Below are 15,688 nucleotides of genomic sequence, written 5' to 3'. Positions count from 1 at the left end.
CACTGGGTGTTCATTATGCCTAAAATGCATACTATTCTTCCTTCTGTGTTGCCGAATCTCCTACTTCCTTCAAGAATCAGCTCAATGATTTTTTCCCCTCTTTTTTCCATCTTTAAAAAAATATCATCTATTATATGTGATGGCTTTCTGGAAGGAGGAGAGATACTGAGGGAAATTATGGTGATACAAAAAAAACAACAAAAGACATCAATTTTAAAATTATGTAAAATTTTTTAAAAGATAGGTCAAACTCCACCTTCTGTATCAAGCCTTTACTGATCCTCTCAGTCACTAGTGCTCTATTTATTTTGTATTTATTCTGAACATATTTATATATAGGCAGTTAGGTAGCACAGCTGATAGACTGTTGAGTTTAAGAGCCAGGAAGACCCGAGTTCAAATCCTACCTCAGATACTTACTAGCTACATTAACTCTGGCCAAGTCACTTAACTCTGTTTCCCAGTTTCCTAATTTATAAATGAGAGGTTTGGCCTTGATGGACTCTAAGGTCCTCTCCAGTTCTAAATCTATAATCCTATTATACATTTACCTGTGGTCTCCCTGACTATATCATAAGCCCCTTGAGGGCATGAACTGGTCCATGTTATCTTTGCATCCCCATTTTTAATCTCTGTATCACCAGCATCTAGCACAGTGAGTACTTGGTATAGACGCTCACTTAATAAATATTTGTGGACTGACTGTTGATTCAGGAAGTTATTATCTTAGCCTATCTCAAACGGTGTGAACCTGGCCAAGGCATTTGACTTCTCCAGGTCTCAAGTTTTCATGTATAAAATGAAAGGCTTGGGATTATATTATCTCCAAGGACTTTTAAAACAAAAACATTCCATCATTCTACCATTCCCAATAAACAAAAGAAAAATGTCCTACTTTAGCCTCTCCACAGAAGTCTCACGATGTCACAGTTATTGCTTGGGAACCTCCATTTTGAGGAAGGGCCAAGGCTAGCCATGGAGCTACCCACTGTCCAGACCCTGCCACCACTCCCCCATTCGGGAACCTTCCCTTTCCCATGTTTCAGCTCCCTTATATATGCTTCTTCTCCCATTAGAATGTAAGCTCCTCGAGGGCTGGGACTGTCTTTTTTAATTTTGAAATTCACAAACAGGAAATAAAATGAACATTTTATATATACTATAAAATAGAAAAAGAAGATAATGAAACAAATGTGCTTAGCCTGAATTTTTTTTGAGTAATAATGAATTCAAAATACACATGTATAACCTATATCAAATTGCTTGTCTTCTCAGTGAAGGGGGTGAGGAGGGAGGGAAAGAATTTGGAACTCAAAATTTTAAAAACAAATGTTAAAAATTGTTTTTACATGTAATTGGGGAAAAACAAAATACTCAATAAATTAATTTTTTTAAAGAGTATGGCCCAGACATTTGGACCTATAAAATGACTATTTGAAAAATATACAGGAATCTTTTCTGGTCATTTTTATGTCCAGTCTCTATCCCTACTAAAAAAAAAAAAAAAAAACAGGATTCCTACATGTTTTCAAGTAGATATACTGAATGTTCAAATGTCTGGATCAGGCTATTATAGAATATTCCACAAGGCTATTTAGTGTTCTTTAATGATTAACAAGTCCTGGTTCCTATACAATAACTGTGACACTGTAAAGGAGAACAACTCTGAAAAGTTGATCAATGAGGGGACCAGTCAACTCCAGAAGACTCAGGATGAAGTGTATTTCCCACTTTATGTCAGAGGGGTCGTGGTAGGCATAGAATGAGCCCCACATTTTTCTGACACAATGGATGGATTTGTTTTTGCTTCTTCGTACTTATTTGTTTTAAGAGAGGGCTTTTATTTTGTGGAGGGGAAACTGTGCAATGATATTGATGCTTAAAAAAGAAAAGAAAAAAAGGGCATCAATGCAGCATTAAAAAATACCCAGAGGAGAACAGAAGAAAATTTATAAAGGAACACAGACAAAGAGGGCAGTGTTGGTACTATCGTGTAAATGTAATATATACTTTGACAAAACAAATTGCATGTAATAGATTCATGTTTTCATACACAAGTCTCTTTTTCTGTTCTTTGTATATGGAAATATTCACGTTGGTTGATATGTCAAGTCTATAATAAAAAAAAGAAAATCTTAAAAGAAGAAAATGCAAAGATAACCAAAAAAAAAGTAATGGTTCCAAATGTTCCAATATGTGAAATCAAAAGAACCCTTTTAAGAATAAGAGAAAAAAAGAGACATTTCTCACATACAGAGCTACTGAACATGAATTACAAGTCTTGAAATACATAACCTTCAAAAACATCTTACAATGATGCTTCTGCAATGTGTGAAAGTTTCTGTAAAGCCATGTTTGTTCCACATGGGGCCTCCAAATAGAATCTGTTCTGCAAATGATTGTAACTAAAGAATAAATATTTGTTATTTCCATGGACAGCCTATTTTAATGAAAAAAGTAACATTTATTAGAACCTATATTTTATCCTATTACTCTTTGTTACACATACCTAAGACTATACCCCATAAGCCAAGCCACCATTATTCATCTAGAGACAAGTACTAGAACCATAGGCATAGTGCCTAGGAGGAAAGATAATGCCTCAAAGCTGTGTCCACAAGGCTTCCTTGAAAATCTAACCATGTCAAATAAAGAATAAAGTCAGAAGGGTGACAATTACCCTTGTATAAAAGGAAGTAAATACAAGCACAATGCTTCCGCTTATCAACCTCAGCAAACATCACTTTGATTTGCAAGATCCTAGCAAGAAAGGTGTTATGACTAAAATAAACCAAACCTTTAGTTTGAGAACTGCAGACAACATCCTGTTGAAGACCCTGCATACATGAAAATGGTTGACCCAATTCATAGTTCCACTAATAAGCATTATCAGTGCCTCCAAGAGTGACTATTTCTGACTTATGTTGACCATCATGGTGAGAGATAAAATAAAAAATCAAAGGTTTTGATTTGCATTTCTATATTATTTAGTGACTTGGATTTTTTTAAATATGGCTGCTGGTATGGCTTTTTCATATAGTTTTTCTTTTTTTAAAAATGGCTTTTCGTTTGAAAAAGCTGTTTATCTCCTTTGACCAGACTCAGGTCAGGGGCCAAGTCCTATACCAGATCTTTCCTGATCTCTCTCAGTTATCAGCGCTCTCCTTCAATGCCACCCCCCATTCACTAAACTCCAATGTCTCTCTATCCTCTCCAGTATCCAATATGAAATCCTCCATACTACAACCGAAGCTCTTCATGATTTCAGATCTGGCCCTTTTCTACCTTCCAGTCTTATTACATCCTATCCTGCTCAACACACTCTGCAATCAGGGACACTGACCTCAGCATAAGATACTCTCTCTCCCCACTCCAGGTATTTTCCTTGACCATCCCCCTATATCTGGAATGCTCTCCTTCCTTGCCTCCACCTCCTGGCTTCTTCAGTTTATTTCAAGGCTCAGCTAAAATCCCATCATCCGTAAGCTTTCACAATCCCCCTTAACATTAGGTGTCTTCTCTGATATTAATTTCAATTTATCATGTGTGTACGTATTTATGTGTGTATATATAGTATATATATATACACACACATACATAAGCGTGCACACGTATACATATGTATACATGTGTGTTGTGTATGTGTACAAATGCACGCACTCACATGTATGTATACATTTATGTGTAGATACATCGTTTTCACATTGTTGTCTTCATGTTGTCCCTCAATTAGACAGTGAGCTCCTTAAAGGCAGGAACCATTTTTTGCCTTTTTTTCTATCCCCAGAACTTAGTACCGTCAGTGCCTGTCACTTAAAAAACTGCTTGTCCGGCCTCAGCCACTTAACACCCGCTAGCTGTGTGACCCTGGGCAAGTCACTTAACCCCAATCGCCTCACCAAAAAAAAGCAAAAAACAAAACAAAACAAAACTGCTTGTTGCTTCCTTGCTTGCCCAGGGTAAGAGGTAAGAAGAAGAAAATCAGATTCCCCAAGCTTGGATCTTGCTGCCGGCAACATGACTAAAAGTACCCATTAGACAGACCTGCATGCTGGTACAGGTGTACAGTTGCTCCTTCTGAGGCAACACCAAAATAAAGAGGCAAGCCATTTGGCAATGAGGATCCTGTTTGAAAACAGCAGCAGGTGGTATGTGGACCTCCAACACCACCTCTGCTGTCAGAGTCAATTCTGTCATTAGAAGACTGAAGGAATGCAAAGACCGGTAGAGTCTGGACCTTAACAAATATCTAAAGCCCACAGCCTAACAATTAATAGGTTAATTTACGGAATTTTTCAAAGCTGCAGAGCTAGCATTCAAAACCAGGTAGGTCCTTCAACTTTACATACTGTCCTGTTCCCATGATACCTGGCTACCACAAACAGATTGAATGAAAAAAAGAAACAGCCACCTTGAAATAAAAATTTGAAAGAATTAAATTGTATTTATTTTTCTCTTTTTTTACACTTATTTAATGTACATTTCCCCCCTTTCTTTCACTACCTGTAATCACAATCTGGATGCTTGGGCTTTCTTTCATACGTGTCCCATAGTAGACTGACCCTAAATCAATAAAAATGGGTGAACATGTTTAATCTCATGATTGAAAACTAAGAAGGCAGCAGGAGGTAGTAGACAGAAGGATCAAGGTTCAGCCTGTGGCTCTGCCAGTAACTACCTCAGTATTCTCATGTATTAAATGAGATAGGTCAAATGGTCCTTCTGAGCTCTAAGATTCTACAATTTCATGAATCAATGTACACGTTGGGACCAGGGTAGGGGAAAGAGGTCCAGAACAGAGTCCCAAAGGCTAGTCCAGGGAAGAAAAATCCCTAGGACAGTCAGACACGGCAGATATGGAAGAATGAACCCCATTTAGGACTTCTATTATTTAAAGCCTCCACCCAGCCTTCTGGGTTTACAACTTAGGTATCTAAAGATGAAGTGACAAAAGATGAGGTCACTGTTACAAGAACAGGGAAGAAGACAGTCAGTGAAAAGTGCTAAGGCTTAAATAGATTGATTCTTCTTCTATTCATTGAGAGGATGGCTCCATAACAGGAATCATTATGCTCCAGAAGGGTTTGTTATTGTTGTTGATTTAAGGCTGGAGTGTTGCCAGGTGTTGATCCTCAGAGGCAGAGATGTTCAATGTGAATATCTAATTTAATTAATATGTATGTATGTATTAGGATGGTAAGAACAGTGTCTTATTAAAGACAACCTGCTATTTTATTAAACATGAGTAGCAAATGATATCACTATGCTAGAATCAAGTTACATGGTGTCCGACTATGGCTGATCAGACCAATACGAGAGCAGAATGCTCTACCACAAAGAGTCCATGTGAACACTTGGGGCGTATTCTCTAAATTTGTGCATCTCGTGTTTCTTTTGCGCTACCTCAATTGCGCTTTGGTCATAAAGCACAGCACCTTCTCTGATGTGGGCACGCCATGCTGAGCAATCCTGTGCCAGTGTCTCCTATGTCACACAATCAATTTCAGAGTTCTTAAGAGAGACCTTGAGAGTGTCCTTGTATCACTTCTTTTGACCATCATGTGAGCGCTTGCCCTGTGTGAGTTCTCCATAAAATAGTCTTTTTGGCAAGCATACCTTTTTTTCATTCCAACCCATCAGAGTTTGAATGCTTGGCAGTTTAGTTAGGAAGTCTCAGGGAATGATTTTGTGCTTTGAAATCTTTTGTGCCCTATGAGGACAATGAGATACATATCTCCTCCTCTTCCTCATCTGCTCATTTTTATTTACTAGTGTATGTACCACTGGAGGCTTTCAAGAGCAACTCCTGGCAATCTGCCAAGTGGGTTTCACAAACACTCTGGCAGGCTATAAAGAACAAGTAGACAACATTTTTTCAGGTGACAGATAGCCTGAGTGCTGGTACTATTCCACCCATAATCAGCTTCTATGACGAAGACCAATTATACCATGATGGGAACAAGCAGGTATCATCATCATAAACAAATACTTACTGTGCATCCATGTGTATGTTATAAGCCCTGATAATGGGACAAGACTTAAAAAAAAACAAAAACGGACATTTCAGTCCTTTCTAAAGAGAAACGGAGGGAGAAGATAAGACCATGTTCTAACCATAGTTCAAAGAGTTGCTCATACTGAGATTGGCTAATAGATTCTAAATCCAGTGTTCTTTCTACTACACCCCTATTTGACCAGAAGAGAGGAAAATGAGTTAAAGGTTCAAATACTGTTAAAGTTGTCTGAGGGGAAATTATCTGATTAAACATAAAAGAAGTGAGATAATGAACTTAAAAAGGCTAAGTTTTGGCAGGATGAAGTTGGGGGCCAATTAGGTCATCTGAAATCAAAGACCTATTTAACAGGCACCACAAGAGATACCAAAGGATTTTTTAAATTCATCTTTTCTGGAATTTGGTCCTATCTAATGGGTGAGTCATAAACTGCGGTCAGCAAGTCTTTTGTTGTACAGAGATTTGGGGGTGTAATGATACCTCTTAAGAGGATAAGACCTGGGCCTAGCAGTATAAACATCCATCCAGAAAACCCAAAGGGCACATTTTCTAGACATTTAGTAACAGGGCATTTCATGAATAACCAATTTCATAGAAAGATAAAAGATCTGGAACTATCAGACCAAAATGTTTCATGTTAAGTTTTACTGTCTGCTCCATTAACAGAAAATCATTCTGTATACATTTATGTAAGAAATAAAGTTCTAAGGGACAGCTAGATGGAGCAGTGGATAGAGCACTGGCCCTGGGGTCAGGAGGACCTGAGCTCAAATCTGGCCTCAGACCAAACACCAACTTGACACTTACTAGCTGTGTGACCCTGAGCAAGTCACTTAACCCGAATTGCCTAAAAATAAGATAAAAAAATTTAAAAAAAGAAAAAAATAAAGTTCTAAGTGAATAGATTATATAAATCTGTAGATACTGAAGTTCTGAATCTTCCATATCTATCAACCCTTTTTTTTGTGTTTTACATTTCAGAAAAATCACCTAAAGCTGTTGTGTGCCTCACTATTTTCTGAATAAAAGCAAAAGCCTATTAAAATAAAAAAATCCATTTTATCACAAATATGTTTAATAAAATGTTTATATTTTTAAAAAATAAAATGTTTAATAAAATAGCAGATTTTTTTCAATAAGACACTATTCTTACCATCCTAATACATACATATATATTAATTAAATTAGATATTCACATTGAACTTCTCTGGCTCTGAGGATTAACACCTGACAATCTCAAATTCCTGAAAATTGTCTTCTAAGGGAAAAATATTGTCCTTGGTGATAGTCACATTGATGAAGATTAAAACGGAGTGACTGAAAACTGGAAGAAGTACTCTCCAATTTTCTTAGGGTTACTGCAGTGAGGTGATACATGAATGAAGATAAGCTTGACTTTTTTGATTTTAAAAAGATTTTTCCATTTGTGGTATGCACGACACAGTTTTTGCAGCACAGCCTGCCAAACCAGAAGTTGTTTGCGGTGTTCTCACCCTCGAGGAAAAGTAATGTCCTTCACCCTTTCTCCATAAAAGGTGGAATTAATCTACTAAAAACATTATCTGTCGTGTTTTGGACAAAATCACACTTATGATGATGACCCAAGGGAACGTGGCATGGGCCACCCAAAAAACAACTGAATGCCTATGTTGTGCTGTTCTAGTTTCCAAAATCTGACAAATCTCATTTTGGGTAGATTTCATACCACTTCTGTGAAACAAAGTTATTATCACCGTTTTATAAATTGACAGGCCCATAACTTTAGCACAAAAGTCAAGAGAGTTAATGTTAAGTCTGTATCTAGCAATGAAATGGTTTTTATTGAGAGATCCTTCCTTCTTCTGAGTTTACATTTCCCAATATAAACAAGTTTATAACAGTTAACCTTTAATGTAGCAGAACCTAGAAATGATAACAAATGCCATCTTTAAATCTCAGAAATAAAGACACACCACACACAAGGGCTTCTCAAAATTCAGATCCACTAGTTCTAATACCTCTCAATATAATCACACAACAGTAAGGACTGCTTTAGTTGCCTCACATTCAATGTAATTTGATGTACATTTATTAATCACCTACTAAATTCAAAGCATTGAGGAAACATACACAAAAATGAAATAAGAGGGAGAAAGGGGAAAGGTAGAGCTACACCCACAAATATATACAGTATATGGAAAATTTGATCAGGAAAGAGCATTAATGGCAGAAAGCATGTATCCAGGAAGGCTTCATGGAAGAGGTGGTACCTGAGTTGAATGTTGAAGAAGACAAGGATTCAAAAAGCAGATAGGCCAGGAGGATGAGGGAAGTGCATTCATGGCAGAGGGAACACATTTGAGTGAATGCTGGTCACTTTTAAATCACAATGCCTACTCTTCAGCCATAATCCTCACCATCTTCATCCCCATCCCAATGGAACCTTGGCTTTGTCCCTCAGATACTAGGCTCTGAGAGGTACTCTTTTGTAAGAGGTCCCTATTCTGGCAAGAACCGGGCCTCCATCTTACTTCCTGGCCATTTCCAAATCCTCTTTTCAGCTCTTCTTTAAGTGTTATTTCCCCCAGTTAGACTGTAAGCTCCTTGGGCAGAGTGTCAATCTTGTTTACTTATATCACCACGGCTTCACTCGGTATCTGGCGCACAGTAAGCCAGCATCTGGCGCATAGTAAGAACTTGATATTTTATCATTCATTCATTCATTCAAAGAGATAAAAGATAGGGTCTTAAGTTGAGCAATGGCAGATAACTCAGTTTACCTAGAATGTATAATGTGTCAAAGAGAAGAGAATTAGATAAGACTGGCAGGGTAGATGACAGTCACACAGTGGAGGGCTTTAAATGTCAGGCTAAAGAATTTGAATTTTTATCACTTGGGCAATGGAGAGCCACTGAAGTTTTTTGAGCAGGGGAGTCACCCAATCAGACCTGTGCCTTTTGTCAGTTGTGTAGAGAAAGGAGAGACTGAAAATGGGGAGAAATAGGGAGATAAGACGTCTAAGAAAATAGTTCCGGGAAACAGTAATAAAGATTCAAGAGATGTCAGAGAGAGTCAACAAGTTTTGGCAAGTGGTTGGATAAGGGCGTGAAGTAGGAGAAATCAAGGAAAACTCTAAGGATAAAAATCCTGGGTTACAAAGAGGATGACAGTAACATCAGCAGAAACAAGGGGAAGTCAAGAGGAAAGGTTTAAAAAGGAAGATAACCAGTTGTATTTTAGATATGTGGAACCTGAGAGGCTTAAGGAAAATTCAGTAGGAGATTCATCAGCCAATAGCATTTATTAAGCCCTTACTATGTACCATGAATTGTGTTGAGCGGTAGGGATACAAAGAAAGCCAAAATCACAGTCCCTCCCTCATGGAGCTCACACTGTAATGGGGGAGACAATAAGCAAAAAGATCTGAGTACAAGTCCTAGAAGACTGAGTAGATGGGAAGGAAGGCACTAGCTGTGGGGAGGACTGGGAAAGGGGCTCCCATAGCAAGTGGGATTTGAGCTGAGTCTTGACGGAAGCCAGTAGGTAGAAGTAAGGAGGAACAGCATCCCAGCCATGTCAGGAGACGGAGTATTCAAGGGCAAGGGACAGCAAGAAGGCAGGTCTTACTGGATAGGAAAGTACAAGGAAGAGACTGCAGTGTAAGAAAACTGGAAAGATAAAAAGGGATAGATAGTGAAAGACTTTAAGTACCAAAGCAAACAGAATATTTTATATTGAATCCTGGAGGTGATAGGGAACCACAGATCCCAGGACCTGAGATCTGGAAAAGGTGTTCTTAACCTGGACATCCAAGTCAGTGAACCTCGATGGTGAAAAAAGACATCTTTATTTCAATATAAGTGTTTTCCTTTGGTAATCCTGTGTATTTCATTTGATATACTTAAAGATGTAATTCTGAGAGGGGGCCCACGGGCTTCGTGTTGCTGTTCAGTTATTTTTCTTTTGTGTCCAACCCTTTGTGACCCCATTTGGGGTTCTCTTAGCAAAAACACTGGAGTGATTTCCATCTCCTTTTACAGATGTGGAAATTGAGGCAAACAGGCATAAGTGATTTGCCCAGGGTCATTCAACTAAGCATCTGAGGCCAGATTTGAATTCAGGAAGATGAGTCTTCCTGACTTCAAGCCCAATGCTCTACTACCTAACTACCCTTGGGTTTCACAAGACTTCCAAAGGGTTCCACAACAGGACAAAGGATTAAGAACCTTTAAGAGGTCATCTAGTCCAAGCTTCTTCCTCTCGTTCTAACAGATGAAGAAACTAAGGCCCAGAGAGTTTCAGTGACTCACCAAAACTCACAAAACAAGCATCCAAGGCAGAATTTGAACCCATGTCCTCTGACTTCAGTACCAGTGCTCTTTCTACTCTACCACACTGCCTCCTCTGTGCAGTCTGGTGATGATGGGTGATTGGAGTTCAGGGCTGGACATATATAGGTCATATGGGTGGTCAATAGTATCAAAAGCTATATCATTCCCATTTCCCTCTGTTTAATTTCTATTAAGCAACTTGTAGCTGAGTGAATGACATTTTGTACAGGCCAAATCAGAGTATGATATGCATTTTATGAAGCATTACATGTTGATATTTTAGGATAATGTTCTCCTATTGTACCAACTACCCAAGAGAACTTCCATGGTAGGATGAGACCTTAGCGGTCATAAATGCAATGCAACAACTATGAGGAGGATTACATAAAGGATTATATAGCTTCTGCTGAAATACTCCGGCAACTTAGTAACTCTTAAACATAGTCCACTTCATTTTTAGACAGTTCTATTTGTTCCCAATTTTGTCAGTTTCTTAATTTATCTCTAAGTTTGTTTCCTTGTAACTTTCACCAATTGGTCCTAGTTCTACTCTCCAGAGTTGTACTGAATTGTCTAATCATTCTTCTAGTTGAAGACAGTTATCATAAACCTGATCTTTTTTTAGGCTAAAAATCTCCAATTCATTCATCTGTTTCCAGGTTCCCTGACCAATCCTCCTCCTCCTCCTTTACCTCTAGTTTGTCAATGTCTCCCTCAAAATGTGAGCTCTAAGAAAATGTACAGAAGGACTAGCGTCCTCCAGTTCTAGACAGTATACTTCTATTAACACAAAAAGTACTAACTACCATACTTTTGCAATTGATTAAAAAAAATCTAACTGCTGTGGAACATTACATTTATTTTTCCTACGTATAAACATGAAAGACTTGGTCCCTTCTTACAACCTAAGAACTTTTCAATTCTTTCATTCAATGGCCATTTTATGGTTTCTTTGTTGTTTTTAATTTGCCTTCAGACTTAAGCATTCCTTCAAGGTCTATCTCTAAGTCACTGATTAAAATGTTCAATGAGCCAAGGCCAAGGAAAGTTCTTGGGCATGACAATAAAGATGTCCTTCAAGGTGGAAGCTCTCTGAGTGTTCAACTAGTCCCAAATCCTTCTAAAAGTATATAATTTGTCCATCAGAATAGCACAGACACCTGTCAAATTCCTAGTTAAAAAAAAAGTAGATACATAATGTCTACACTGTTTCCCTACTCTAACAATAAAAAGCAGCTTAAAAAAAAACAAGCTTAGTTTGCTATGATGACTTAGTGAATCCATATTGTTTCCAGTAATCACTGTCTCCCTTTCTAGATAATCACAAACCAATCAACACTTCTATTCTTTTTTTTAAATTTTTTTTTTAATTTTTAGGCAATTGGGGTTAAGTGACTTGCCCAGGGTCACACAGCTAGTAAGTGTCAAATATTTGGTGTGAGGCCAAATTTGAACTCAGGTCCTCCTGACTTCAGGGCCGGTGCTCTATCCACTGTGCCACCTAGCTGCCACCAACACTTCTATTCTTAAAAAGGATATGACAACTCCACTTACCATCCTACTTTACTTTTCTAATCAAAACTTTATTAGTTTCCTAATCAAGACTCTCCTCCCTGGTTACCACTCTATTATATATGTTGACTCCCTCATCAAAATATAAGCTCCTTGAGTGCAAGGACTATCATGCCTTTTATATTTGTACTCTTAGCTGTTAACTAAGTGCTTAATTAATGTTTTTAATTCATTCATATTCATCCACCTGCCCTAGAATAATCCATCTAGAATTTTGCTAGGCAACATCAAGTTCATTGATTTCTATAAGCCTCTTTTCTCCCTTTTTAAAGAGGTATTTGCCTTCTTCCAATTCAAAAGTACTTCTTCTACTCTCCAAAATCACTTTTGTGAGTCCTTTCAGTAATCCTGGATGTTTAGTTTTATGTTATTATCTCTTTACCTAGCTCTAGACTTCAATCTGCTTTCAACTACACTTTTCTATCCTTTCAGATCAGAAGGTAAAAGAAAAATTTAAGTAAAATAGGGGTTAAATAGCTCTGTTTTCTCTCTATCCCTTGCTAACATTAAACCATCTGCCCTAAGAAGTGAGGCTATCCTTTCCTTGTCTTCTTGCTTCAAACATAATTTTAGGAAATAATAAAATAATAATAACTCATGTTGTGCTTTTGCCCTCCAGACACTTCTCTTACCTTCTCTAAAATACATAGAATTAGTGTCTCTGAATTTTCAACTTCAGTTAATAGGTCCTACTTTGTCATAACCTGCAACCTAATTCAGACATTTAAGTGAGATTAGCGAGTAACCTAAGAGGACCCAAAATCATACTATAAGAGAAGAAAAAGCAAGGTATTGAGCAGTGGGTAGAATGCTGGGCCTGGAGTCAGGAAGACCAGAGTTCAAATCTAGCCTCAGACTGTATGACTCAGGGCAAGTCATTTAACTCCTGTTTGCCTCAGTTTCCTCATCTGTAAAATGGGGATAATAATAACACCTACCTTCCATTGTTGTTGTGAGGATCAAATGAGATAATAATTGTAAAGTGTCTGGCTCACAGTAAGCCCTATATAGATGTTAGTTATTATTACTGGAGCAGCTAGGTAGTGAAGTGGATACAGTGTTGGGCCTGGAATCAGGAAGACTCACCTTCCTGAGGTCAAATCCGGCCTCAAATACCTACTAGCTGTGTGACCCTGGCCTAAGTCACTTCACCCCATTTGCCTCAGTTTCCTTAGCTGTAAAATGAGCTGGAGAGGAAACGGCAAACCATTCCCCATATATGTACCAAGAAAACCCCAAATGGAGTCATGAAAAGTCTGACTATACTGAACACCAAAATGTTTAATAGGCCTGTCCCAGCAAACACACTGTTAGTCAACACAATCTCAGTCAATGAGCTAAATAGGTACCATCTCTAGTTCACTCTGAGACACTAAACTGGGTTGAAGATTTCAGTGCCAAAAGGGCAAACTATTTGCTTAAATGTTTTGTTGCTACCATAAAAGGCAGTCTTTATTGAGTATAATGAAAACAGATTAGCCTGTTTCAGCCTTCAACCTACAAAAACAGGGGTTTGGGGGAAGGGGGTATCCTACAAAGTTGCCCTTCAAAATTAAGGTGTGATGAGATTGCCCCGTTTGGAGAAATAGAGGGAATCTGGGGTTGGCCTCAGTTTCCCCTGTTATTAAACGAGATGAGTTGGATTAGATGATCTCTAAGGTTCCCAGCTCTAAAATTCCTTTTGTGACAAATATAGTGGCCTCAGCAACAGAGAAGGAGAGAACACAGATGCCTTGACTGTACACAAAGAGATGCCGTTCCACAGACATATGCTACATCAGATCCCAGACTGGCCCATCAGGAGCTGGCAGCCTGTGGGTACACTTTGGAGCCGTCAGCGATGCCACTGTCAAACACAGCTCCCTCCCCCAACAACCCTGTGCCCTCTGTTTAGGATTCATTCATTTGAACCATCTATGGGCGACTGGGTGCAAACAGGAGGCGCTCCCAGAGCTGTCCTTTTCTGAAAGCTGCCGCAGGCTCCCAGGATGAAAGCAGCCAACCAGCGTGGGGTTTAAATGGCCAGCAGCATGCTGAGGCTTAGCTTCCTCGGTATTTAAACCGGCTCCATCACCAGCCAGCAAGGGAATGGTTCCAAGGCAGGAAAAGAGGGGGAGGAGGACAGATAGGGAAAACTCTTCCCAAAAAAAGTGAACCACGCCCCCCTCATCCTCCCTAAAATACATCTTCCTTCAGTTCTCCGGGGTCTTCCTGGCAAAAGGAGAAGCAAAAAGCATTACTGGTCCTCTTTTCTCAGACACGTCTAACAGGCGAAGGAAACTGAGGATCCTGGAAACCTTCAGGATTTCAGAGCTGTCAGTTTCAGCTCCCCATACTTCCTAAGGGGAGTCCTTAAAGGCTGCTTCCTTGGCTGACCCAGGTGTGGAGCCCACCCTTACTTCTCACCTTCCAAAGACGCCCCCCCACCCACCCCGCTTCGGAGGCAGGGGCAGACTGTACAACCCGTTCCCCCCCATCACCAACTGTCCCCTCCACACCCCCTTCGGTCCTGAGATGCCAAACCCCACCTACGCCCACTCAGATTTCCTGTCTGCACAGCAGATTGTACGCAGTGTGTATGCGACCATGAACGTGTTCGGACCCCCGCCCCAGCAACGAGGGAAAAAATGCTGTCTGAGTGTAACTGCTCAAGTGTGTATCTTTCCCGACAGCCTGGCTAGATCCTGAGTGAGCACACCTGGGTGTATGTTTTAGTCTTGAGCATTAAAGCAATGCTCTAGATTTGCGCATCACCCCACTCAGTGACAAGCTCCAAGAAGGGGACTAGGAAACAACCTTGGGTAAACTGCACAGCTCGGAAGGCTCTCTCCTGGCAGTCTCTGTCTCTCTCTCTCTCTAACTTGTGCATCTCCAGAATTCGCCAGCAGTGGAGATAACGAGGATGGGTAGAAGATCACCCACCCCCAGAACAAAAATCCCGTGGCGCAACAGGGGGACAAACATGATGAACCCGGCAGACAACCGAGGGCAGAAAGTTGATCGGGTGGAGGAGGCACAGACATGAGACTCCCCTCTTCCCCTCCCCCCCCAGCCAGGCTGGGGGTGGGGGACGGATGGCTAGGTTTCCCTCTCCCCCCATCTCTTCCTCCTCCTCCACCCCAAGCCCTCGGGGAGACCTCTCTAGCTACTCCCCCGGTACCCCCCAGCCCCCGCCCCGGCACTCACCCATTGGTGTAAAGCCAGACTGGGCAGCAGAAACAGCGTGAAAGTTTGCGGAGGCGGAGAGCGAGGCGTGGAGAGATCTGGGGGTAAGGGGATCCCCAGAGCCGGGTAAGCTGCGAGGGCTTGGGCTGGAGGCCCAAGAGGTGGGGAGCACCGGGGGAGGGCGACTTAGGGGTGGTGGTGGAGACAGGAGCTCGCCCCTCTCTGGTTTCCTCCTGCTTCTCAGGGCCTCCCGCTGCTGCCGCTGCTCCTGTTGGTGGTGGTGGTGCTATTGCTGCCGCTGCTGCTGCTGCTGCTACCCCGGGGCGGCTGCTGCTGCTGCTGCTGCCACTGCTGCTGGTGCATCGTGGCTGGCTACGCTCAGCTGCGCCGTGTTTCCTGCTCCCTTCAAATGGAAATTGCAAAAAAAAAAAAAAAAAGAAGAAGAAGAAGAAGAAGAAGAAGAAGCGGCAGCGGCAGCGGCGGCAGCCACCCAGCCCTCACCTCCTCCAAACCGCAGCTCCGCGGCTCTAGCTTCTACTCCTGCGGCTCCGCCTGCCGGGGAGGCTCCGCTCCTGCTCCGGCTCCGGCTCCGGCTCCGCCAGGGCTGGGCTAGGATTGGGAGGGGT

The 15,688-nt window shown here is 40.7% G+C and overlaps 2 protein-coding genes across 2 annotated transcripts in view; both read right to left on the bottom strand.

Moving 5' to 3' along the window:
* SH3KBP1 (SH3 domain containing kinase binding protein 1) overlaps positions 1 to 15,465 on the bottom strand; it is a 434,394-nt gene extending 418,929 nt beyond the window's left edge. Inside the window, exon 1 of the mRNA XM_027866157.1 lies at positions 15,084 to 15,465. Within this exon, the coding sequence (XP_027721958.1) occupies positions 15,084 to 15,087 (4 nt within the window). The 5' untranslated portion in view covers positions 15,088 to 15,465. The remainder of the gene's footprint in view (positions 1 to 15,083) is intronic.
* The window catches only part of BCLAF3 (BCLAF1 and THRAP3 family member 3), a 211,852-nt gene that overhangs the window by 63,521 nt on the left and 132,643 nt on the right, over positions 1 to 15,688 (bottom strand). The gene's annotated exons all lie outside the window — the stretch shown is intronic.

This window comes from Vombatus ursinus, unplaced genomic scaffold (genome assembly GCF_900497805.2).
Source record: "Vombatus ursinus unplaced genomic scaffold, bare-nosed wombat genome assembly UNPS02001419.1, whole genome shotgun sequence".
Lineage (NCBI taxonomy): Eukaryota > Metazoa > Chordata > Mammalia > Diprotodontia > Vombatidae > Vombatus > Vombatus ursinus.
Note: the sequence above shows the minus strand (reverse complement) of the source record. Positions and strands in the feature narration are given on the sequence as shown.